This window comes from Phaenicophaeus curvirostris, chromosome 1 (assembly GCF_032191515.1).
Source record: "Phaenicophaeus curvirostris isolate KB17595 chromosome 1, BPBGC_Pcur_1.0, whole genome shotgun sequence".
In the NCBI taxonomy this organism is placed as follows: Eukaryota; Metazoa; Chordata; class Aves; order Cuculiformes; family Cuculidae; genus Phaenicophaeus; species Phaenicophaeus curvirostris.
Genome location: NC_091392.1, coordinates 85,413,704 through 85,438,979, shown reverse-complemented (window position 1 = coordinate 85,438,979; position 25,276 = coordinate 85,413,704). Strand labels below are relative to the sequence as shown.

The 25,276-nt window shown below is 48.4% G+C and overlaps 2 protein-coding genes across 3 annotated transcripts; both read right to left on the bottom strand.

Annotated features, from left to right (window-relative positions):
* Positions 1-1,529: 1,529 nt before the first annotated feature.
* VTCN1 (V-set domain containing T cell activation inhibitor 1) lies at positions 1,530-11,683 on the bottom strand. The gene is made up of 5 exons (XM_069867227.1): positions 11,542-11,683; positions 6,810-6,874; positions 4,996-5,343; positions 2,363-2,641; positions 1,530-1,666 (listed from the first exon to the last, which is right to left on the bottom strand). Exons 1-5 carry the CDS (start codon positions 11,577-11,579, stop codon positions 1,545-1,547), a joined length of 852 nt encoding a protein of 283 aa, XP_069723328.1. The 5' UTR covers positions 11,580-11,683; the 3' UTR covers positions 1,530-1,544.
* A 5,919-nt stretch (positions 11,684-17,602) lies between these two features.
* Positions 17,603-23,844, bottom strand: TRIM45 (tripartite motif containing 45). Of its 2 annotated transcripts, XM_069866743.1 has the most exons (5): positions 22,956-23,844; positions 21,830-21,959; positions 19,814-19,928; positions 19,486-19,612; positions 17,603-18,375 (listed from the first exon to the last, which is right to left on the bottom strand). In XM_069866743.1, exons 1-5 carry the CDS (start codon positions 23,674-23,676, stop codon positions 18,218-18,220), a joined length of 1,251 nt encoding a protein of 416 aa, XP_069722844.1. In that variant the 5' UTR covers positions 23,677-23,844; the 3' UTR covers positions 17,603-18,217. The 2 variants fall into 2 exon arrangements, with proteins under 2 accessions (XP_069722844.1, XP_069722854.1); XM_069866753.1 differs by lacking the exon at positions 19,486-19,612 and having other exon boundaries at positions 22,956-23,839.
* Between the last annotated feature and the right edge of the window lie 1,432 nt (positions 23,845-25,276).

The following is a 25,276-nucleotide window of genomic DNA, read 5'->3' as shown; positions in this document are numbered from 1 at the left end:
ACAAATTTGTTTGTCTGTTATATTGTATCTGTTTAATAGCTGTGTTTACTTTTGAATTTGAGCTTTGAAGTAATATCTTGCTAGTCTCCTTCTTTTCCTCATTATGTATTTTAATCTTCTGTCTGCTGCCATACTTACTACTCATTTTTTTTGTCTTTTATTTCACACTATAAATGCAATCATCAGTCCTCATATGGGGCTGTAGACACGCTGTTTGCCTTTACCATGTTGAAGACCTAACACTTTATTCCAAGTCTGTTGATTATTTTCTAACCAATGAGTGTTTTGCCATTCACAGTATCTTTTTCAGTAGAGGGGTTTGATAATACTCTTCTGACAAGACTGTATAGATTAAATAACTGCCTTAATTACTGTTTTACTAATAGATTCCAAGAAGTGCAAAACAGGAGGCATTCTTTTGGGGGAACTGAGATTTTCTTGCTTTTAGTACTGAGTTTGAAAGACCAGTCCTCAGATGTATTACAGGAAGCCCTTTTCCTGTTTATTTCTGAGCTTCTGCCCATGATCAGAGTTCTGGTCACTGGGTTGCTTCAGAAGACAAAAACCATATTGTTTCTGTGATCAGAGTTTTCCCTTTTATTTATGCAACTCTCCATATTGTGTTCCTCACACTCTTTCTGAAGCCAAAGGTACCTGTTGTTGGCATGGGTAACAATAACAGAAATGAACTGGCTTTGTCTTTGTGCTACTATGTGCTCTGGAACAGGGAGGAACTCTTAAAAGTCCTCAGACCAAGAGGGAGGAAAGCATGAAGTGTGTCGTGCTGTCAGGTTAGCTGTATAACTATTCTGCACAAAAAGATAGGAATGTACCTTTTAGCTGATTTTCTGTAGCTGTCCACCTCGTCACCCGTTTACCTCAAGATCACCACATAAAGCCAAGGCTGAATACTGAAGGCAGTTGCCCTGTGCTTTGACTTTTTCCAGGCCTAAGTAGGATTGCTCAGGCTGGCAGCTCCCTCTGGCCATGTTGAAGGTTTCCCTAGGAGGTACCCTAGGGAAAGGGGTTCGTGCAGCACCCTTTAGTTAAGGTGCTGCACGATGAAAGGGGTTGTGTGAATAAAGGGGGTGCAAACAAGGCTTGTGCTGCAGCAAGCCTCAAGAGGAAGGAAATGGGAAAAAATGCATGCTGCCTTTCAGCCATGAACTATAACCAAGGTTCTGAGGGTGCTCAGAGCAGCAAGATGTCTATCTTTTGGGTCAGAGAGAAGGTTGAGGAGGGAAGGAGAATGAGAGGATGAGTAAGAGATGAGAGACAACTGTAGAAGAGAAGAATCTCTTAAAGTTGCTGAAAGTGATGAGAGAAGCCAGAAGGAAGACTATGGGAGGGACAAGCCATACGTCCCACTTTAGGCTGGGAATGGGGGAAGGATGGGGAAAGACATGTCCTCCCATTCTGGCAGACTTGAGGTAGGTAACAAAACTCAAGGGTCTGCATATACTTAGACAAAGCATATATGCTTATGACCTATACTTTCCAAGCTTACCTCCACATCCAGCAGTGTATCCAACTGTTACGGGGCTTTATATTGATAGCAGACAGAGGAAAAGCAGAAGCATCCAGGGGCAGCATGGAAGAGAGGAGGACACTGACTCTGCATTTGGGTTCACCAGCTGTAGGTTTGTCCCTCTTGTAATGCTGAAATCTGTAAGCAGAAGTACGGTGAGAGGCTACTAGAATGGGGAACATGGCAGGCGCATGAATTTACTCCTACCTCTTTCTCTGAATGTTGATAAAGATAGACTGCTGCTTGTGCTTGGAGACCCACTACTATGAAGCCCTCACTGTAGAAGAGCTATGAGCCTTCTCGCATAGAACAGGAAAAGATATTCAGGCTTCTGGGAAAAGTTCGCTTTCCTGTGAATAATTTGGCCTTTTAAGTAAAAAGAGTAGGCTTGAGTAACAGAGATTGTCATAAGTAACATCTAAAGGGGACTGCTGGTTTGCTACACAAAAGGGATTTAAGCTGAACTGTCTAAAGAAAGTGTCAGAAGTTTGGGGTGTTGGTTGGTTGGTTTGGTTTTGGTTAACAGTTGAAGGCATATGTTCTTCTGAAGTGTGACCGTCCTTTGTTCCTGTTCCCTGGCAGTTCTGTCCCCATGCCAAGGGAGCAATTGTTACCTTAGAAAACACCTGAAATAGCAGGACCAAACACAGACCCTTTTCCTCATTCCAGAGACACAAGCTTGGATTAACTATGGATTTCAGTCCCTTCCTTGACTGAAACTGTTTACTGACATAGGGGAGGGGATGCTGGAGGAACCCCACAACACACACAGGTCCACTGTTTAAAATCTCTTCTCCCCTACACCTGTGGTCTCTGGGCCATGTTAAACTCTACCTGTCACCTTGATGTTGCCTGTAGCCTTGGCAATGTTGTTTTCAATCACGCAGGTGTAGGTGGCATTAGCAGTAATGTTGTGCAGGAAGGAAACCACTTTCAGAGTGATGTTGTCAGCATTCAGCTCATAGCTGGTGTTGGCAACGTGAGGTAGGTATTCCCCAGCATTGCTGTAGGCCAGCCAGCGCACAGCAGGTCCAGGGAACCAACGTGGTGCTTCACACTGCAGCATGTCCCTGCCACTGTGGTTCTCCACCTGGACCTTGGGAATGGTGAAGGCTTTGGGAGGGAAAACAGGGAGAGAGTCAGACACCAGGAAACGACGAGGAACTGTGCGTGAAACAGCCAATTGCATTTACTGTGCTGGCAGTCCCTATTACTTCTAGAGTACTTGCTGCTCAGCACCCCACGTAACCAAACCAGACACGGAGGCTCAGACAGGGGTCTGTATAGGTTGAGCTACAGGGGAGATGATGGATGATGTCAAGGGCTCTAAAGACTCCTCGGACAGGGCCTTCTACTTCGATAAGGATCTGTTGAGCTCATTGCACAGTTTTAATGTCTCTAACTACTTCTGCTTAACAGTTACGAGCTGGGTCCCAAGCTCATAAACCAATCATTTTCCAAGAGCTGCTGGACCTCCCACCTCCCAGAGGAGGCTGGGTCAGGACCTGGCTGGCCTGAGACAACCCCTGTCTGGCGACTGCCTGGCTTCCTTGGGGAGGAACTGCAGCTGGCACAACTCTCCTCATCTCTGCTGAAGTGGGGGGGCTGCTATTCTTGGTAGGAAGAGAGGTCCCAAAAATAATTGCCATTATCAGAGGCTGGGGCAGGGGAAGGTGGCTTGCTCTCCCTGCTGAAGGGCAGTCTGACCACCACCTCTGGCTTTGTAAAGTGACTCTGTGCTAAAGGAGGCTGCAAGCCCAGGGAGGCTCCATTTTGCTTGAACCGCAGGATTTACACTGACATCCCTGGATTAAATAAAAGGTTTAAAGTCCATTATGAACTCAGCTGTGTTTTAAAGCTAAAACTGTCTCAAATAAAACTTTATTAGTCATGCTGTCATAGGAAAACATACCTCTTCATATTCACCTTTTAGGAGAACAGAGTTCACCAATTTCAATGGAAATGAAACTTAATACAGGATTTCATGTGTTCTCTCTAAGGCCTTTTCTGTGTGCGTTACCTTAAACATTGAACTAGCAAACACAAAACCGGGCACTTTTGGAAGGTTTTGAGGATGGGTAGGAGTCCGGATTCCCCCATGACTTAAGCACATGTCACATGTGAACCAAAGCTCTCTGGTATTGGTGTTACCTACTCTAACTTGCCATTACAAGATAAGTGGCCTGGGAGCTCAGCAGTCTTTCTTTTTTTTGCTGCTTGGGGAAGTACTTCAGGTAGCAACAGGGCAGCAAACACTTTCAGTAAGAAATAAGAGTCTGTGAAATTACACTGGCTAAACGCTGCCTTTCTGGACAGGCTCCCTGTGAATGACATGAAGAAGTGACTATGTCTCCAAGGCATCTCTCACAAGCTTCTGCACAGAAGCTGGTGCCCGCTTCCTCGTGCTTTGGCTTTACTGGGCTGAAGGAGGAGACAGGACCTGTAGAAAAGCAGCCTGTCCCATTCAAAAGCTCTGCTGGTTACTACAGCACAAGAGAAACCTCCCCACACTCTTGGTATGGCTGGCCTCACCACATGAGTGGTCACCCATCCTAAAACTGTATTTTTTTTATTTGGAAAGGTCTGATAGTTTTTCCTCTCCTGGCTTGAGCTGTTGGGCTCAAAGGATCAAGAGATGTGCTAGGACTGCAGGGATGCCAGCAGAAGCCAGCCCGAGAAACACTAAGGCTCCCTACTTGTGCAGGCTCATGTTATCCATATCATACAGCCGGTGTATCTCGCCATGATTGTATTAGAAAAGCCCAGATGTGGCAGAAATGGGTGAAACACTGTCAAGCTCAGTGGGAACGCGTTGCTCTGTGCCAGAAGGGAAGATCCTGGCCAAGCCTAGCAAGTTCAGAAGAATTAAGCACCCACAAGAGAAAATTCAGTGGTTTCTCTGTGTTTTAAGGTTAACTCCTAACAAGGTGACCAATTAACTCCTAGCAAATTTGTGATACTTCAGATAACTATGGTATGTCTTTCAAAAACTGAATACATTAGAAAAACAGATAGGAAACAATTTACTATTTTTACTATGCAGCGCTTCCGGCTGGAAATATATCTTATTCTAGAGAGAAGAAGCTATCATTTTATCTTTAACAGGTATAAAATCTGTATCGTTATAAGATCAGGTAGTTACTCCCGTTCTTAGGGGCTCTTTGTAGTCAGTTAAGTAGCTGGTAGACTACACGTAGTAATTAAAAGAAAAAAAGACAACTAAGAACATTAAAATAATAAACTTTCCTGGAACCAGGATGTGGAAAGAGCAGGTAAGGCCATAAACACCTCTGGAAAAGTTAAAAAGAACAAAGCCCAGTCCTATTCAGGTGTGCAGGGCCTGGTGGTGGCTCCTCGAGGAGTGGGCGCTGCTCACAGCTTCTAGCATTGGTGTAACCATGGGTAGATCTGACCAAGCCACGTTAGCCTGCATTTTGCAGCAGGATTTTCTTCCTTGTTCTCCTCACCTCCTGTCCTGTACTGTAGCACTGCAGCCCCGCTTCCTCTGGCCGTGGTAACAGAGCACCAGTAGGTGCCGGCGTCAGAGAGCTGCACGTCCTTAAGCTCCAGAGAAGCATTGCCGCCGATCACCTGGTCTGCAAACACCGCCGTGCGGCCCTGAAATGAGGCATCTTGCTCTTGCAGGTGGTCCTTCCCACCTTTAAACTCGTGAACCAGCCCAGCTATTCCTGCCTTGGTCCAACGGATCTCTATGCTGCCCATCCGGATGTCAGGCTCAAAAGTACAGCCTAGGACACCACGCTGGCCAATGTTCCCTGGAGATGTCAGCGTAGTCACACTAATGGAACGTTTTCCTGTAAGGAGAAAGCAAGGTGGTGTGAGAAAGGTGAGGTGGTGAGTGCAGAGAAAGGCCAGGCTGTGCTGCAGCTGTCATGCACCAACCCCAAGCCTGATTGGGCACTGGTAACATCACAAGGGCACCAGTAGCAGCTACCAGTGCTGCTGGCAGAGGTCAACTCCCACAGCTTATATACCAAGATAAAGCACAGGAGCATTTCTTTAGCAGGAGGTGTGCTTCGAAAAATAGCCCCTCTTATTTGCTTGAGAAGAATTGACATGGTGTTTTCTCCCTTACTTTGATGCATCAGGGATTTTTCTCTTTATAGCTGCCAGAAAAGTATGGGATTTGTATCTCTTCTTAGTGATGACCTCCCTTTATGCAATATAAATGTCATTGCAAGGCGTAATGCAGGCAGAGAAATAAGAGGCTGCTCTTTCACCCTTACTGGAATCCAAAATGTTTTCTTTCATTTAAGAAAGGTCATTGTTTCCCTTCCTCGGGGACACATCACTTCTCAAGTTGAATCCTAACCAGCACGCCTGAGAATTAGCTTCTTCCCAGAACCAGGCTCTCTTTCTCATGCAGCTCTTCCCTAGCTGTCCTCACTCAGCATGCCCTGAGGAGGCTGCATTTTGGCCAACACCAAAGCAGCACATTTTTATTGTCTCTGAGGAAGCAGGGGAATATGCCCCATCCTGGCAGAGGCTGACTTTGCAGTAAATACCATCATCTCCTCCCATTTGGGAGAAGGGGCACAACTGTGTGTAGGATTTTCTGTATGTGCAGGTTTAGGGCTCCAAGCCCAAGGGAATTTCAGCTGACACACTGCTACCTCTCCAGCAGCAAAGGCCGTGCTATGCTTATCCACCCCTGACCTCAGCTGGCTTTCTGTGGAGCAACAGATGGAGTTGAGCTTTTCAGTGGCTAACATGGCCAGGTAACTAAAATCAAAACAAAAAAACCCCTTGATTTCTGCTGTGAAAACACAGGCCAGGACTTCTCTCTCGGGGCCAAAGGGAGCTGCCCCACAGAGCACGTCTCACGTGCACAGCTGCCACTGCAGCCTGGGGCTGGCCCGCTGGTAGGTTTTTGCAGAAATTAAGAGCCAATACAGATTTTCTCAGCTCTGAGTGCCAACTGCTGGTGTCTGCTAACACACCCTGAACACCTGTGAGTGTGCGCAAATCTCTGCGTTATTCAAAACCTACAAGAGCTCACAAGGAGAACATAAGTTCTTGTGGTTTAATGCAACGGGCCCATAACTTGTCGAAAAAGGCCAGCACTGAAGTTGCCTGTGCAGTCTTAATTCAGCCATCTGCTACATAGGTTATATAATTGAGCCTTCATTAACAGGACATAGGTGGCACTTCTACACAAGAGCGCGCCTCGGCCCATGCACAGGATGGAGACGTGGAGGTAGAGGTAAGGCAGAAGTTCATCGTGCTGTCGTAGCAGTGAGGAATCTGAGTAGTCACATACCTGAGACACCAAACCCGATGATCAGGGCAGTCACCACAGCCAGGATAATAATAACCACAGTCATGCTATTTGGGGAAAAAAGGAAGGACAACATTACCACACAGCCCACTTATTTTTATACCCTACATGGATGGTGCACATCTGCAGAGGCACCAGCTAGAAGGAGGTCGAGGTGGGTAAGGCTCAGTCCTAGAGCAAAGTGGACTGGTGAAGAAATGACCTCAATGACTGCAGTAGTGATGAGCATTTGGGTGAGCACTCGTCATCAAAGGTGGAGGAGAGGAGACCCAGGCTTTGCCTTTGGGAGGAGGCAGCGGTTCCCAGTGGAGAATGCTCCTCTCAGCACTCTCTGGTGCATGAGCTGGGCAGTCCATAATGGCACTTGTGAGGGACCAACTTGTGTATCGCTACCCTCATTGTAAAAATTTCTTCCTTATATCCAGTTTAAATCTACCCTCCCATAGTTTAAAACCATTACTCCTTGTTCTGTCACAACAGGCCTTGCTAAAAAGTCTGTCCCCAGCTTTCCTGAAGCCCCTTGAAGCACTGGAGGCTGCTATAAGGTCTCCTTGGAGCCTTCTCTTCTCGAGGCTGAACAAGCCCAACTCTTTCAGCCTGTCCTTGTATGGGAGATGCTCCAGCCCTTCGATCATTTTCATGGCACTCCTGGTCCTGCTCCAACAGTTCCACATCCTTGTGCTGAGGTCTCCAGAGCTGGACCCACTGTTCCAGGTGAGATCTCAGACTTTCCCCTTTCCACAAGCCTAGCAGGGTGCTGGAGGGAGCCAACACTGCAGGAGGCACAGGCGCTGGCCACAGCCACTACACTAGCATCCAGGGCTGCCAGCCCAGGGCTTGTTCTGTTCTTTTGTCTACAAAAGCTCCCAAGCTGCCTCTTCCCATCTCTGGTCCCTCCCCAGACAGGCCTAGGCTGCCAGATGTCACAGTCCTCCTGCCCACGCAAAAATAACCACTGTGCTTCATCTGCGTTCTCAGGCTTGCAGCACACCATTTCCCAACACATCAGGCAGGCTTCTGCATGGGAGCCCGTCAGTGTTTGTACAGCCACGCCGCTCCTCCTGACATGAATGTGTGCCTGCATCAGGTACTCGCACAGTCTTACCTGAATCACTACAGATGCCAGAGTTATGGGGCTGATTCAGAGCTCTAGGGAGCTGTACCCTGTGAACAAGCCCCTCCTGCAGAGAGCAGCAGGGATGGGAGAAAGGGAAGATGAGAGTGGACAGAGAAAGAGGAGATGGAGAAGAGAGGAGACATCACAGGAATCTTGCTTGCCCTCCCACTGCCTCCCTTCCATCCTCACCCTTAAAAGCCAGTGGAAAGTTTTCTTAGGAAGGCCTTTCTGCAATGCCAGCATGCTCAGAAGAAAGGATTAGAACTGTGTATTTCATCACAAGTGTGCCATAAGTCCATGTAAAGTTTCATACGAGTCCATATATACATTCATATCTGTACTAAGACCTCTGTGCCTAAATGCCCTCAGAGCTAGGAGTTGTCATGCATTTGGTTTCCTACCCATCCTCACCAGCTTTTACACGCAACCAGGGTGGGCAGCAGCTCTCTGCCTGCCCCCTCCTGGTGCCCTGCAGCTGTGGTCACAGCTGACCTGGTTGGGGAAGAAAGCAGCTGGTATCCTCCATCTGTGGGCATCAGGCAGCCAAGGACCCATCATCAGCCACTGCATCCCCTGGAGGACTTGTGGGATGAGGACTTTGTTGGCTCACGCAAATCCTGCAGCGTGACAGCTCTCCCAGCAGAGACTTGTCTTGTCCCATGGGGCTCTACCCTGAGTCACTTGAGGTCTTGGCCAGGTCCACCATGGGGCAACCCTGAGCTTTCCTATTCTAGGGTCTAACACCAAGCCTTGTGCGTATGCTGAATAATATCCACCTCCTTGAGGAGCTCCTCCAGAACTGATCCCAGACTGAGATAGCAGTGTTAAACTCAGCCAAGATTGCCGTGATCAGCCTCAGCTCTCACACCTGGGACCACAGGCTTAGACCACAGCACATATGCCTGGAGCAAGCAGCAGCCACAACATCTCACAGCAGCTGTGACTCACCCTCAAGCCTCTAGATTAAAATCCTCCTTCTCAAGAGTGGGTAGGGAAGAAATAGCTCGGAGCCAAGAGTTGCTGCCTGCAGGTTGTGGAGGATTTCATAGATAAATGCCATCACGGGACAAGCAGCCAGAACACCCTCCTGTGCAGCCCCTGAATATTTCATGTGCCACCACACTTGCCCCCCATCCTCAAAAGGATCCTTTGTCATGAACACAGCTCTGCCCTAGCACTGTGTCACAGACAAACACAAGCGAGCACTAACACGCCAGTACCATTGCTTTTGTCCCCTGCTGACACCACCTGCTCCCATAGCTGCAGAACCTTGCTACATTTGAATCCAGAGAGGTGCTTCCCACCTGTGGTTCAAGGCAGCAGCAAGGGTGATGGAAAAAAACAGCTCTGCTGTAACAGGGGGGATGGCAATTTTGAGTATGTGGGTGCCACTGCTCACTTCAACACCCCTTGTTAGGGACAATGGGAAATCAGTCCCTTTGGAGATGCCTCCGCAGAAACTGTGAGATTCAGGAATCACAAGGGCCTTAAAAAAAGAACTTTCCTGCAAGCCCCTCGTGTATTGAGTCAATCTGGAGCGCAGGAGGAAGCTGGCAACCCAGCCGCATCCTGACATCAGCTGTGTTTTGCAACAGTCCTGTCCAGCAGTTCAAGCAAAAAGCCATTTTCTGTGCATCAGCACCCTTTATACTTCCAGTGTTTTGGAGCCATGGGAACAGGCTGACACAAACAGCTGGGGCTGCACAAGTCAGAATCCTGACACTGCCCTTGGTTCCTGGCGGCTCTTTGGCAGCCTGTGGAATACTCCTCTGTGGCCCCATTCCTGGTCAGCCAAACAGAATTTTTCCTGCAGCTCTGGGCAGCCTGAACGTCACTGAGCACAGTCCAGGGACAGAGCCCCACAGCCCCACTGTGACAGGTGGCAGAGGCTCCTGACCTCTAGTTCCATGTGGGGGAGGCTTTCCATTGGGAATGGGTTTAGAGCTGTGAGGATCAAAAAACCTGGAAGATTAAGAGATTGAAAGTACACCCCCCCCCACCCCCACCGCCTGCATCTTCCTTATGACAAAGATTACTGTGGAAAAAAACCCCAGCATGGCAGGGGTGACCCAAAAGGAAGAGTTTTCCATTTCAATAAGTGGTTAATGATTGAGGAGCTCAACTTTTCTCAGTGCTTCAGTTTTACTTATTGTGTTGTTTTCTTTTTTTTTTTCTGAAACAAATAGAAACCTCCCACTGCTCCTCTAAAGCTTCCTGGAAAATTCTCCCCTCTCCGTGGGCTATTTCTGCGGTTTTAAAATAGCCTCAAGAGGCCAAGGCCTTGAAGAATCCTGCTGTTCCCAGTAACCTGCTGCACGCAGCCACACAGGGCAGGAGGAGCTGCTGGCAGAGCCGGAAGATGGTTCTCAGAGCAGCAAGGGGTAGGAATTCATTTTTTTTTCACACCCATCAGTTATTGCATTTCCCTGACAAAAGCCATCTGGGCTGCCTCTTGAGAATAACAGAGCTGGTTATTACATGCATTCCAGACCATGAGGAATATGATGCTCAGTGGATCTTTACACTGTGTGGTACTATGTCTGGTGGCAATCTCACTTTCAACGGTGAAAAGGTGCAGGTAATATTACTATTCAGTTTTTCCTTGATACTCCATGTGAGAAAAGCTGGAGCATGGCTTGTGTGAGAGGTCTTCTCTGTTCACACGTGGACTGTACTCCCTGCTGCTGTTCAGCTTGGCTGGGACAGATACTCGTAACAGCCGAAACCTTTTTGACAGGAGAAAATGCAAGCAGGGGTATTTCACACATCTCACTGGAGCCTCAGCCTCCAGCCAGCCTGGAAGAGCCAACACCTAGGATGAAGAGACATGGCTTGCTGGTGGCTCTGTTCAAGCAGTCAGGTTTAGATGCGAACCTGGTCCACATCTGCTGGAGGCTGAAACAAGTTTGACAACTAGTTTAGCCATCTGGCCGAGGTTATTTTCAACTAATCAGGAGATAAAGACACAAGGTTGGTATTTTTCTGGCCTTTTCCGTGATACTTCTTTCTCTGGTTGTAACTCAGCTTGTAGTTCACCAAGACTTGGTCAATGGCTCCAAAGGAAATAAACTCATTGAAACAAAAGGCACAAACCAGCTTGCACATCTTCCCAGATTTTACTCCTGACCCTGTAGAGCAGCTCTTGCCTTTCTGCCCACAGCACGTCAATGTGATGGAGACACAAGCAGCTGTCTGAGGGCCAGCAGAAGGAAAGTAGAGCTTTCCTCAAGCCACTGGTACTCCAGACTATAACAGCAGGAACACAGAGACTTTCTTAATCCATCAATACCCTAACCTACCGCAGCATTCAAATCTGAGATAGCATATTCCAGCCATGCACAGCTTCTAGGACACACATCCCCATCCCGGCTACGGTTGATGACCTGCATATGAGTGTCTGGCGGCTACATGGCCTTATAGATTGTATAAAGTAAGCTGTACCAATATTCAAGTAGCTTGGATGAGTGCCGTATAGAGTTGAGCTGCAAAGAGCTGCTGTCTTGACAGCTCCTGGCAGCAGGGTGATACAGCTGAGGCATCTGGAAAACGCAATTCCCTCCCTCCTCTCTCCCAAAGTAGATGCGGATAATGCCATACCTCCAGAAAACGACTTGGCCTTGGGATGCCATGGTCATGGTACCTGTGGAGACAAGCCAGATTCCAGGTGCCCAAAGGTCCCACACTGTTCAGCACAGCCCCTGTCCTTCACATGATTCTACCTGGCTGTCCTGCTTAAATAACTGAAGGAGTGGTGAGCCAAAACATTGAACTGTGAGGAATGAGGAAGCAAGGAGCCTCTCAGCTCCCCCCACCAGGACAGTTAAAAGCAGGGAGGCCTGATTAATCACTGGGGCGACGGGAGAGTTTAAACATGTCTGATTTAAAACAAAAATTAGCACAGTTTGTCTTCTGGTAGCCAGCTAATCCTGGGGTCAGAGTGCAGTAGTCTCCTCCGTAGATCCACAGCTCACTCATCATTGGTGTGTTGCATTATATCCAGGACTAGCTCAGGTGTCCTTCCTAAAATCTCCAATTATGTTGGTACTGGGCAGAGAGGTCCCATCTGCAACTCCCCTACTTCGCCTTATTTGCAATGCACATCTTCCCCTGCCTCTCTGTGCTGTGTTAAGAAGCCCTCCAGACTCATCAGTGCCACCAGAGCCACACAGGTTGTGCAGTGGTGTCTTGTCTGACTGCTGTTTTCTTCCGTTGAACTTCTCCAGACCAAACTACTTCTCCTCCCCAAGGGCAGCTCCTGCTGCTCTCTGATCTGCCTTTATGGTGGACATCAAAGCATGTAAAGGAAAGAAACCCTCACAGATCCTGTATGCTTTTCTCTCTGTGCAGGATTTCACTCGAGACTGAGGGCAGGATGAGTAGCTTTTGGACAGAAGAGGCTGAGCAGGGCAGAGAGATTACAAAGGAGCAGAAAATGAAATGTAGCTTGCACTACTGTGTTCAGTTTCCTGAAGGGGGACCTGTGATTCCTGTCATCTGCATCTGGACTGTGTTCCAGGGAGGATGTGGAAAGGGGAATTTTTGACAGTCCATAGCTATCTCCAGCAAGTTTGGATGGTTAGTGGGGGTGAGCAGCTTTCCCATGCAGAACTGAGGATGCCCAGAGCTAGGAACAGTCCAACACCTAACAAAAAAGAAATTACTTTTTTTACAACAACCAGAGGTTAAAGTCAAGATCAATTAACACTGGTGAGTGATGATCAAACCAGCTGCAAAGGCTCAGTAGGGTTCATGAGGGTTTACAATGACTTGAGGGGGGCAGTAGCCTTCTAGCTGTGCATGTATGAGATTTCAGAAGTGTGGTCTTTTGGACCACAGTTCAATGCCAAAGGAGCCTGTTCACCTCTACAAAGGAGAAACATAGCCAGATGTGGTGAATGACATGTCACAGACTTTTCTGTACAGCAGAGAGGGGGCTGGAAGAGGCTGTGGGTCTTGTACAGGCACCCAAGTCAGCAAACTGTATTCCAAGGCATTTAGCAGCCAGGATTCGCCACTTCCAGCCTCCTCATGCCAGGACGAAGTTAAATGTCATAGTTTGTGTTGAACCTTCTCCTGTATCTCACCACGCTGCGCTGATGAGAGCACAGATTTGAACCTCCACTAAGCCTAATTACCTGCTAGGAAACACAGTAAAATCAGAAAGCAAATGGTTTCATGCCGGGCTAGGGCATTGAATTGGCTCACCATATGATGGGAGTGTCACACCCAGTGATGCTTCTGGTGGGACAGGTCTGCATGGCCCTCAGTGAGGACAGAGGAGCCAGGGTTGGACCTTCTCCTTTCAGGAGTGACTAGGCATTGACTATATTCAGCCATTCATGAGTTACTTCAATGTGAGTACTTGACTGCAAAGCTAATCACTCCCCAGGGAAAGGAGCTACCTGAATGTCCCATGCAAGGTCTGTGGCAGAGGTGTGAACAGGACCTACTTCTAAGGCTCCACTCTTGGCTGTTACTGAAAGCACGTTCTTTGTCCTCTGGTCTCTGAATGAAAGCAAGGAGAGGAAATCTTTCACCTGAGAATCACTGTCACTCTTTGGTTGTTGCAATAGTTTAAATGTAGAAAGCAGACTTTATAAGTTTTTCACTTCCCTTCTGCTTTAGCATGGAATAACCCCTTTTAAACCTGAAAAAATAAATCTGTCTTATTTCGTAGTATTCTCTGATTACTAAACCTGTTGTAATTTAGCAGAGCACTACAACCAGCTAAGAACAGCTCTAGGCCATAGTGCCCTGGTGGGAAATGCACATTAAGAAATATCCTGTTGCCCTCAGTGACACCCAATTTACGGCTGCCCTTTGTACAGTGTGCAGAAGAGGTGTCCCCTTGCAGCCCCAGTTGACTCCAGGTCACAGCCGCAGCAAACCTCACTGCGTAGTCAACAATCAGGTTACTTCCATTTTGGAAAAACAGGTCTGTTTCTTTGGCACAGGCAGCCCTGGTATGACAAGTCCCACACCCTGGGAGAACAACAAATCAGTTACTGCGCAGCTCTCCTCTTGGAGCCTATCCCTCTCCATATGTGTACACTGTAAAATACAAGAAGTATTCAGGGTATTTACCAAAGCCATCAAGGATCTGTGACCATGTGTTCTCCCCAGCTTTCACCATTTTTTTAATTTATTAGTGAAATACAACCAAATTTGGCAGCCAGAGCTGGTGTCACACAGTCTGTGAAAGCTGGTGAGCACCTGGAGAAGACAGACATCAGCTGCCTTGATTGAGGAGAAGGCAATAGCGGGCACGAAGCATTACCAGTTTTATGGAGCTCACCGGCTAGTGCCCTGGAGCTGGCCACAGCATGTGCTGCCTCTTGTCTGCGTGAGGGAACAGTGCGGGCAGGAAGGACTGAAGGTGGGTCATGGCCCAAGAAGATGTTCAGTGGTCTGGGCACAGATACAAGAACCAGACTGTGGTCACTCTGCCCTTCATGATACAACTTGCTTTTTTAGTTCATAAACAATAATTCAGTTAGAAGAGTGCCTTTACTTGCAGGAAGCACATGCCTTCTTTCAGTGACGCTGGAAAGCTGAAGGGACTGTCAGTTAAGGAGGAGAAGCAAGAGAAGATGGAGTTGTGGTAAGCTGACAAGCAGCCAAGTTTGATGGAGTGCTCAAAAGAGATGAAGGCAGCCAAGCAGGATGAAAGAGACGAAAGTTATCCTTGGGATTTAGCCAAAAATGTTGGACACTTTTCCAGCCTCGTGCTCCCACATCTGTAAAATTAGTGTCAAGAGGTGCTTGAGAAGCACCGGTGCTGGGAACACTAATGGTCCCACTCTGAAGGCTGGAAAGAGGAGAGCATGGCACTGACTTTTCAGCTTTGTCCTTGGCCTCACCTGCCTTTGAAGGGAAGCTGGAAGCACAAGTACTCAGAACGAGTCCTCATCTCTCAAAACAGGGAGGTTGTGAGCCACCCTTGGCTGAAAAGAGGCAAATCCCCCTACAATGCCTGTGGGTCACTGCCAGGGTCTGTCTTGACGTGGCACCCCAGATGGTCAGTGCCCCCTTGTGAATCACCTCCTGCCGTGGGAAGGCCACGAAGCCCTGCTGAGTCAGCTTCTGCACTGCTCCTGCAAACTTCTAGGAACAGACTAGACACACATGCACAGAGCTACAGACGCAGCATATTGCTGGTGTGGTTTGCCTCCTCTGAGAAAGGAAGATACCCTAGCATGGTACGTGACCCTTGAAGCACTCTGTATTGAGTCTTCCAGGTTGCAGAGCCTCTTCCAGGTCTCGCATAGTCTCTTGTTCTTGCTTCATTGTTCTTCCAGCTACACTCTGTTTTCCCTGTCTGGGGAAGAAGTCCTTCTTCTCTTGCTCCACAAAACCCATCCTCATGTATATCACCATTTATTTTACTTTTTTTTTTAATTATTATTCTTTTCCAGACTTTGGAGATAGGCAGTTTTATCAGCAAGGGCTTTTGTCCTGGGAAAAGTATACATATTTACTTGTGCCATTCTCCCAGCACTGCATATATATCTCTCTTGAAAATACCTTTGTTATCTCGAGGACCATCTGGTCAGAAATAACGTCATATAGCCCAGCAGATTAACTACAGCTCCTAATCCACCACCTGCCTAGGGCTAATTACCAACAGAGCACTGGAAGCCATGTCTGGGGATGGCTTTTGGGACTCAACATGAGACTCCAGCAGATCAGTAGGATATATTCATTTGGCAAAGCATTCTTAGCAATGAACACTGAAGTCTGCTTGCAAATAATAGGAGGACACTTGCACCTAACCCTCACAAAGCGACTAAGGTCATTAAATGTCTTTTCTGCACATGATTCTTCAAGCTTTCTTCATGCACATCCCTCTTTGCCCAAACACAGAGTGGCAGGCACTCAATGCTTTGTAATCCCTGGGACTGACTTCAAATGCGCACACACACACACACACAAAATCAATACAAGGGCCTGACAGTGGCAGTATTAGTACCCCATGCTATCTGAAAACTGCTTTCCCCATGCAGAGCTCAGCCCAATCCAATTGCAGTTCACCGTAGGGTTTGTAAGCTTGCAGGTGCAATTCTCACAAACAGCTTCTTGGAAAATGTCAGTGGCGGGGTGTGTAGAGGATGCCTAACACAAAGAGAAAACACATTCCTCTGTCTGAGAGGACTAAGATGTCTTTAGACAGAAATTATGTGCCTAGAAGGAGGTGCTGTCCTTACATGTTCCCTTTGCAATACAGCATGGAAGCTCTGAGAGAGGACAATTCACATAGTGGGATGGACAAGAAATAGAATGACACAGAAAATCAGGTATTTTCTTTTACATCATATTCTGTACTGAGCACTGACTCTGCATGTAGCAAGGGTAAGAATGAGTTACTGTTTGTTCCATTAAAGGTTAACTCAAATTAAACTTTCTCTTTGAAATTTCAAAGTCAGCAACTTGGAGACTTATATTGCCTAACTTGGAGGTTTAAACTGCCTAACCTTTCTCCATTTGTTTGACAGCTCTTTCTCGATGATTAATAGAAAACTATAAACAGCATTTGCATAAGGATATCTTTCTCATCTCTTTTGCTGGGAAGAAGAGGTTCCAAAACCAGTGTTGTAAGAGGAACGAAGAACAAATGAGAGTGTTTTAGGTCTGAGCAAGCAGACAGCACAGTTTTCTACTATTCACAAGGCAGCTCTTATCAGCCAGAAAGCAAGCACTAGTCCTTGTTGACACTGGAGCAGCATTCCTCTCCCCAAGTGCCCAACAGTCAGACGTTTGTCCCCAGCTCTGCAGGCAGTATTAGGAGCCTCTAGCAACACACACCTACAAGGGAGGTTACCCCCAGGGCAGTAGTGTTCCCAGTCTCAATGACACACATGTGATTTGCTCAGGGAGGCAGCCCAGGTGTCTGCTGCACACAGGCAAGTGGCTAATAGTAACCTGCATGTTGGCAGTTGCCCTTCCAGGAAAGCGCATCTTTCTCCTCATCGCATATGCCATTTACCCAGCTTCAGGTTGGCCGCACGCACACAAGCACTGGAGTTACTGTCCCCTTCCCTGTGGAAAACAAGACTTCTAAGAACAGAACCTTGCCAAGATTGCACGAACCAAATCCGGTTGTTGTGCTGTCTTCCTGTCTCCTTCTGCTGCTCTCATCTTGTTGTCCCAGTTCAGGACAGACACCTGCCAGTCTGCTCCTGCTGATGCTCATTCTGCTCCCACGTCTTCCTTTGGTGAGCTGGGTACTCTGCTGGCTCCTGCATCACCCCCAGCAGCTCTATGTCCCACACTGTCTCCATGGAGAATGTACAGACTGGGCGAATGACATTTTAATTCCTGATCCCATCAGCACTGTGGTTTTTCCTTGGATTTCCTTGGAAAGATGGGGAGGGGCTCTTTATCAGGGAATGCAGTGGTAGAACAATGGGGAATGGTTTTAAGCGGAAAGAGGGGAGATTTAGATCAGATATTAGTAAGAATTTTTTTACTGTGTGGGTGGTGAGGCACTGGCACAGGTTGCCCAGGGAAGTGGCTGTCCCATCCCTGGAGGTGTTCCAGGACAGGTTGGATGAAGCTATGAACAACACCTGATCCAGTGGGAGGTGTCCCTGCCCATGGGATGGGCTTTAAGGCACCTTCCAACACAAACCATTCTGATTATACGATTCTATTATTTCCTTCAGATGCACTGCTAACCTGCCTTGCTCCTGCTTTGCAGGGAGGTTGTAATGAGACTACAGATTACTTGAAGAAAATACAAGAGTTGCAAACACAGCAGCAGTTCCAAGGACCGTGACTGTGCTATACATGTCGCCTATCTAATAGGGAGGCAGAAGTCATATTCAGGCTGCCAAGCCTTTCCAAGGCAAAAACCCAAACCTTCTGGAATGTGCCCCAACAAGCAGCTTTGGCCTTTTCACAAAGGACAGCAGAGACTGTCGATCCTGCAGAATGAGACAGATCTAGACCTTCCGCACCTTCCGCTGAGGTAACTGCTCAAACTGAGTTTCCCCTCAGAGCCTGACCCCACAGGCCTTGATCTTCCGAAGTGCGGGCATCAGCACTAATCCTAACATTTGCTCCTCTTCAAGCACAAACAACTTTGCATACACAGTCCCCAGTGAAATATAAGGCACAATTTTATTTTCCCACATTCCTCTTTCTCAGTTCACACACATCACGATGTTATTTTCCTGGCAGCGAGGCTACGCAGTGATCGCAGGGATCCTTAGGGTTTGTGCTCATGCAGCAACCAGCAGCAGTGCCCTGGGCTCACAGGAGCTCACCTGGCTGCTCACAGCGTCACTGTCCTGAGCAAACTCTTCTGTGAGAGGTCACTGGGTGGCCCTCCCAAACACTCTGAGCTCTTCTTCAGTTGTCCACAGCACGACCAGTGGGGGCAGCCAGGATGACCTTTGTGGCCGTAGCCATGGCCACAGCCTTGGTACCCACCTGCAAGAAAAGAAGCAATCAAAAGTGGGACAGAAAGTCCCAGCATGTCAGAGGCTTTCAGAAAGGGCTTCAGCCCCAGGACTTCTCTAAGATCGGGAGTTAGGTGCTGCTGACGGCATGGCTTATTCAAGGCCAGAATTTCCAGGGCTCCTTAAAGAAAGGAGAGCAACAAAGGGAAACCTCCCTGTTTCAGTCACTCTGGAAAGCTGAAGATTTTGGTTCCCTTGCCTGCTGAGTAATGCAAAACACAGACCTGCAGAGCCCTGTGCCAGCTGCTGATGGCTATGGCTACAGGTTGATACAGAACAAGCACAGAAAAAGAGGTTTGTTCTATATTAAATTATGTAAAATACAGAACATCACATGCAGGTCAAGGGCAGGCAAGCTGGCTGGGTTTAACAAATAAGCAAGTTGAACTCTCATCCTAAATGAGGAGTGAGACTTTTCCATAGGAAGTTGTGGAGAGGAGGGTGCTGGCCTGTCCTCCCAAGCGACAGGGGACAGGACAAGAGGGAATGGCCTCAAGCTCCACCAGGGGAGGTTCAGGCTGAACATCAGGAAAAAACTTTTCACAGAAAGGATCATTGGGCACTGGAACAGGCTGCCCAGGGAGGTGTTTGAGTCACCTTCCCTGGAGGTGTTTAAGGGACGGGTAGACAAGGTGCTGAGGGGCATGGTTTGGTGTTTGATAGGAATGGTTGGACTCAATGATCCGGTGGGTCTTTTCCAACCTGGTGATTCTATGATTCCATGATAGGACAGCTTTGAGCAGTGTGACACAGCCTGGAAGCTCCCAACCTGCCAGCACTGGAACAGGAACAGTATAGACACAGTGCTACTTAGCATCTCTGGGAAGGGCTGAATGACAGAGCTGCTCTACTCTGTCTCCTGCAGAGTTGACTCAGTTCTCTGTCTGTGGGGTGAGCTGCATTTCTCACTGCTGCAGTCTCATTCTGCTAGAAGATATGTACATGCAGGTTATCACAGGCCTGGTGCATGTACAGTGAAGGAGTTGGGCTGGAGTATCCACTCACACCTCTCGACACTAGGAAGAACCAAATTCAACAAAACTTCCTGCTGCCAGCAGCATGGGGAGAGCTAGGCACTCACCAGGCATAGTCCCCCCACAGGCACAGCGAGCAGCTTTCTGCCCTCCACTTGAGCAGAATGTGCAGCAGTGAAACACGCCTTGGTGCTCACGGAACTTGGTTTTCACCGTCAGAGTGAATGGAGAGCCCTGCAGAGGACAAGCAAGCAGAGAGGCTACTACAGTGGATGCTATCAGATGTTGTGTCTGTGATCCTGTCAGTCACAGATCACGAAGTCCAGTCCAAAACTGCTAAGTGGCAGAGGCAATCCTTAGAAAGATTTGAAGAAAATACTTCGAAAAGAAAAGCAGGCAAAGAAGAAGCAGTGCAACAGAAACAAGAAAGGTTACCTGCACATGCTGCCCTTTCACAAAGACGCAGCAAGCATACAAGCCTGCCTCCTCAGGGCTGTAGGAAATGTGGTAGGTCCCATCATTGTTATCACACACTGTTGGCTTGACTGCACTAGGAACAAAGAGAAGTCCAAGACATCAGTGACTGGCAGAAAATTGTTCGACATGTGAACCACTGTTTGGCCTAGATTTGTGGTCAGTTCCTTAGCCTCAGTCTTGTTCAGCAGCTGTGAGCCTCAAGTGAGCTTAAAAGGGTGCATGAGCAGTGCTCAGGCATCAAGTAGCTTTCACACATGCCTGCTGCTGGGACCTGCAATAACCATACAAAGGAAGTCACACAAAGCTAGCTGCACTGCAAGGATTTGTAGCAACCCCGAGCACTGAAAAAGCAGAAGATAGCAGACAGTGCACTTGCAGGTCAGATTATCCCATCAGATAAGAGCCCTCAGAAATGGGGTACATTCACAGCTTCAGAGAGCAGTTACCTCCAGAATGGCCCGTGAACAAGACAGGACATAAAATGGGGCAGATTTGAATTGCTTCAACCACTGTCCCAGCTGCATTGATCCCAATTCTTCTCTACAATCCTATGAGGAGTTCTAGGTCCCTGCTGGTGAAGGGACCAAAGTGAAGCTTGCTGGGTTTCACAAGGAACCCTGATGGGCAGAGTGCCAGGGAGAAAGCGTCAGCTAGTTAGTAAGGGACTGATTGCCTAATTCACAGAAAGAAGGAGAGACCTTTCCAGAGACAATTATCATGTTGCTCTGCATAGGGGAAAGTGCTCTTCCTAATCCCCACTAATTACTCTATTGCATCTCAAAACAGTTTATAATCTTCCAGATTTGCAGGCTGTATTCACCATCCCCCACCACTACACATCAATCAGCTGCCTACACATAATTTCCTGCCAAGAACTGTGTGGTGATACTTCACGGCCTCCTGTAGTTGCTGGGCCTCAACCCAAAGCCAGACAGATGTAGCAACTGCATACCAACAAGAACAAGAAGTTGGGTTAATGTGGCCACAGCGACCTCTACTCCACCAAGCAAAGTCCACACAGTCCTCTTGCATACCTTCCTACATTGTGTGTGCCTAAGGCAGGTAGGTACACTGAACAATCATCTTGAACAATGATGCTCTGTTGATAAGCATCAGTGCAGCCAGCACTGCTTCTTTATGCCTTGTCAACACTTCCTCACAGCAAGGAGTTTTAGTATTCTGTCCCTTTTTTTCATCAGCCAACAGCTTTCCTGGAACAAGTTATGCTAGCATCTTGCTCCAGCTACTTTGTATGTACTACAAAACAGAATAGATGTTTTTCCTTAAGAATCAACTCCCAGTTGGTTCTGCATTTGTGCCTCGCTGCTTTATAGCAATAAGTATGTCCTGGAATAATACAAAATCACTTTTTCTGGTTGGTCATTTTCATTGTGGGAACACTTAGGAGCTCAACTGCAGTCTTCCCTGCTTTTGCTAGAAAACCTCCAACCACGTTCAGCAGTTGCAACTACAGGAGAAAGCATGATAAAGTCCTGACACAGATTCTTTCTTCAGAGCATGAACTAGACACTACCACTGACTGTCAGAGGCTCCTGGGCTTGGTGGGCTGTCCATCTGACTCAAGACAGTCATTCTGGACTTGTGGTGTTTCACACTCATTAGGTATTACTGAAAGCAGGAGCCCTGGGTGTCTACTGGTAAGGATGAGAAGGAGCAACAGCTCACTCTGACAATGTCTAACCCCCACTGAGAGCTGAATCTTTTAAGAATTCCCATGTCACTCAAAGAGTCAATACAAACCTGACCCAGCACTCTCAAACTCCACACAGCCGAATACAACCAGTAGGAAGCACTGCTATACCCGTGGGAAGAAGAGTTGTGCCTTTTCCCCTATAGATTCTGACCTGCACGCTGAAGCATGTCCTCCCACCTGCCCAGTAAAGGAGGGAGCCAGGGTAAGTGAGGCAGAGAGGCAAACCCAGTGACCGAGGAGTTCTCAGGTGAAACACCTACCAGTCCCTCTTGTCCTTGTGGATGATGGTGACCTGTACAGCCTCTCCTCCTCGCACCATCCGCTCACCCATGAAGTCATTGCAGAGCAGGGTAAAACTAGCCAACTGGTTCTGACAGGCACTGTGGAGACCTGCAAGTCAGAGAAACAGGACCAGAAGGATTAACAACTATAACTTGATAGTGTCCCCCCATTTCGTAGTGTTGCAGTCCCACCAGAGCACAGCCAGGACTTTACTACTGGGATGTATAGCTCCTTCCACTCCCAGGGAAAAGTAAATATATGACTGGGGATAAGGAGAGAGTGGACACCTACAGGTGCTGAGACACCTGTGGGCGGAGTAGGTGGACACCTACTGGGCAGGCTTAGCTCGGACATCTGTATGGACCAGGGAGGTCTTCCTGCCTGCCCCTCTGAGCCCAGCTAGTGCCTTCCCAGAAGGTCTCAAGGTGCAGCATGCAACCAGAAGGGAGGAGGAACAACCCCACTAAACAGTGTGGAGCCCAGAAACCTCAGCAATTGCATTTTGGCATGGAAAGGATCAAATGACCCCTGGGTCTGTCTCATCTGCCCTGTGCAAGCCATAGCTGACCAGAGGTCCTGTACTCTGAGGGCTGATCTGAACATTCTCTCTTTACTGGCCTTACTCCAAATCCTTAATAGGCAAACAACCACGAAACCACCTATGCTAGTTATTCCCATGGCAATCTCACCAGAAGCTGCAAGGGAAATTTGCTCAGCCACAGTAGGAATTTGTCTGGACCTGTGCTGCAGAACATCTGAGGCCACCTGGTGAGCATCACATCCTGCCACCCCTGAGCTAGTCATGGTCTTTGTTCTCCTCACACCTCAGCCTGTGCTGAGGTCAGTCATGTTTCAGAAGGCAGCTCCAGTACATTGTCACATCTAGCTGGGGAGATGTCTTGGTCTCCTTGTCCAGCACGGCCCCCATAGGACCCCAGCAAGAAATAGAACCCCCGGCAGGGCTCTATCTCTGCCCCTAGGGAATGCCTGGAGAGCAGGGAGCCATCAATGCCACAAGCTGCACCCCGTGTTGGTACATAGAATGGAGAGGTGACTTCAGGAAGCAATGAGTTCCCATTCAGCTGTTGTAAAGCACCCCTTTACCTTCCCCGTGCAGGGTACATCTGGATGGATCAACCGCTTTATTGAGAACAACTCCAAAAACTTCATAACCACCACACTGCCCTGCCCTCTTCTTGGGACAGAACTGGATCCCATCATCCACGCTGGGGCGAGTGTTGTAAGCAATGCTGTTCAGCTTTGCCAGCCGACTTGCCACTGCTCCTTTGGTGATGAGGATCTCCAGGTCCGAGCCACTAGTCAGCAAGCGTTCCGTGAACTCCACACCGGTCTTCATGTCCAGAAGCAGCTGCTGCAGCCGGGCCTTCTGCAAGTGCAGCAGGTTTTCCTTCTGCACCTTTAAGTCCTCCAGCTGCTTCAGCAGCCGGTCCCGGTGCTCTTCAATTGCTTTCACATACCCACTGGCAAACAGACTGATCTCTGTGGCCACAGCCTCTGCACGACTGTGGATGGCGCTGCCCTTGTCATCAATCTGGCTCAGCACATCCTTTAGGGTATCCATGTGCTCCTGGGTGTTTTTGAGCACCTCTCGCAGGCTGTCCCCATGCCTGCGGATAACATTGCCAGTGAAGTCATACAGGTGCTGCCGGTGCCTGTCTATAACGCAGTTCTGGCACACAGGCTGGTCACACTGCTCGCAGAACAGCCGTAGCTCCTCTGTGGGATGGGAAGGGCAGAAGAGAGCTTTCCCAGCTTGGCTGCAATCCTTGGTGTTCTCCAGCTCTGTCACGGCACGAGAGGCCATCTTCTTCTATCTCCTAGAAGGAAACAACCAAACGTCACTTCACGCACATTGGATTCAAAATGCAAACATCCAAGACCCCTTGTGAATGCCAGTCCGTACAGACTGCAAGTCACAGTGTGTGTCACACCCTCCTGTCACCACTGAAATTCACCCTGCGTGAAGGGACTTGTAGTCTCCCGAGGACAAGGCTCCACACAAAAGACAACAGCAACTGCAAGCAGCTCATTAGAGGCTGCTCTCAGGCTCCTTGCATGTTGTCAGCGCTATTTTCAGACATAAGAATTGCGTGCCCCACCATGGCCACACACAGACCTGGGTGTGGGCTGTGGTGGTGCTGCTGCCAGCAGCCCCTTTGTGGAGTCTGGCAGAAGCTCTGGCAGCCGCCCCCCAGAACCCACTGTGACAGAGGCAGCTAGAGGGTGGCGAGCCCTGTAAATTGAGAGGTGACAGGAGGCATCTCAAAACAGTACTGCTCATTGACAGTCACTTCTGGAGAGGGAGAGGAAGGGCCAGGCTCCTCAGCTGTCAGCCCAATGATTTTCACCAGCTTTAAATTTGCTGAGGCAAATGAACTCTAATATCCCTTAGAGAAAAATCTCGTTCAGGTCACTACCAGAAGACAGTCTACGATAAAACATTTACTCTTCCAAAAGTCAAACTCCATTTCCTCCTGGCTGCCAGGTTAGGTCCTGCTCAGACAAGACCAAGGATTGCACACAAAGAACCTGTTAGGACCAAGCCATCCACCACATCACAGGGCAGCACTAGAAAATTTCAATTTTATGCTATTTTGGACACTGGGAGCTGGTTATTGAGCAGGATGTAAAATGCCTGCTCTTCTTCCTTGTCTCCTGCACTAATGACATTTGGCAGCTGCAATGGGAGCTCCAAGCCACAGCTAAGCGGCTTCCCTGGCTAGTGCCACCAGGTGCTTTTCTGACCCTGCCGGTCGACTCCTTGCTTCAGAAGGCCATTCAGACTTCCTATTGCTTTCCTTCCATAGTGCTGCCTGTCTTCTGCCTTGCTCACAGGGCACCACAGCCACCCACTCTTCACCTCCTATCTCTCTTCCTGCCTTACTGACACAACCCTCTCCAAGGTTCACAGCTTTCTTCTGCTGTCACTTCTTCAGTTTTCCCATATTGCAACAGAACAAAACCCTGCAACGTCAGGCACGTTGTGAAACAGTAGTGTTTCTGCCGTAGGCTCCCGGCCTCACAGAAAAGCTGAAAATGCACTCAAGATACATGGACACAAGTTAACAGGCAAACAGATGGGTCAGTCATCAAGAAGCAACAACCACAGCAGGCTGGCTGGTGTGAGGAAAACACAGGATGAGGTGGGGGATGGCTTTAAAAAAAGGGGAAGATTTAGATTAGACATTAGGAAGAAATTCTTCACAATGAGGGTGGTGAGACACTGGCACAGGTTGCCTAGGGAAGCTGTGGATGCCATGAGGGTGCTCAAGGCCTGGTCGGATGAGGCTTTGAGCAACCTGGTCCAGTGGGAGGTGTCCTTGCCCATGGCAGGGATTGGAACTGGGTGATCTTTAAGGTCCCTCCCAGCCCAAACCATTCTATGGTTCTATGAAGATTATCCA

Bases quoted from the DNA above. Each gene is read 5' to 3' on its own strand.
- VTCN1 (XM_069867227.1), bottom strand. From the start codon at position 11,579: ATGACCATGGCATCCCAAGGCCAAGTCGTTTTCTGGAG. The intron at 5,344-6,809 runs GTATGTGACTAC...TTCTCCTTACAG, and splicing joins CATCGGGTTTGGTGTCTCAG to GAAAACGTTCCATTAGTGTG. The intron at 1,667-2,362 runs GTAGAGTTTAAC...TTCTGCTTACAG, and splicing joins AGGCAACATCAAGGTGACAG to ATTTCAGCATTACAAGAGGG.
- TRIM45 (XM_069866743.1), bottom strand. From the start codon at position 23,676: ATGGCCTCTCGTGCCGTGACAGAGCTGGAGAACACCAAGGATTGCAGC. The intron at 19,929-21,829 runs GTAGGTGTTTCA...CTTTGTTCCTAG, and splicing joins CACAAGGACAAGAGGGACTG to TGCAGTCAAGCCAACAGTGT. The intron at 18,376-19,485 runs GTGAGTGCCTAG...CTTTTCTTGCAG, and splicing joins CTGTGGGGGGACTATGCCTG to GTGGGTACCAAGGCTGTGGC.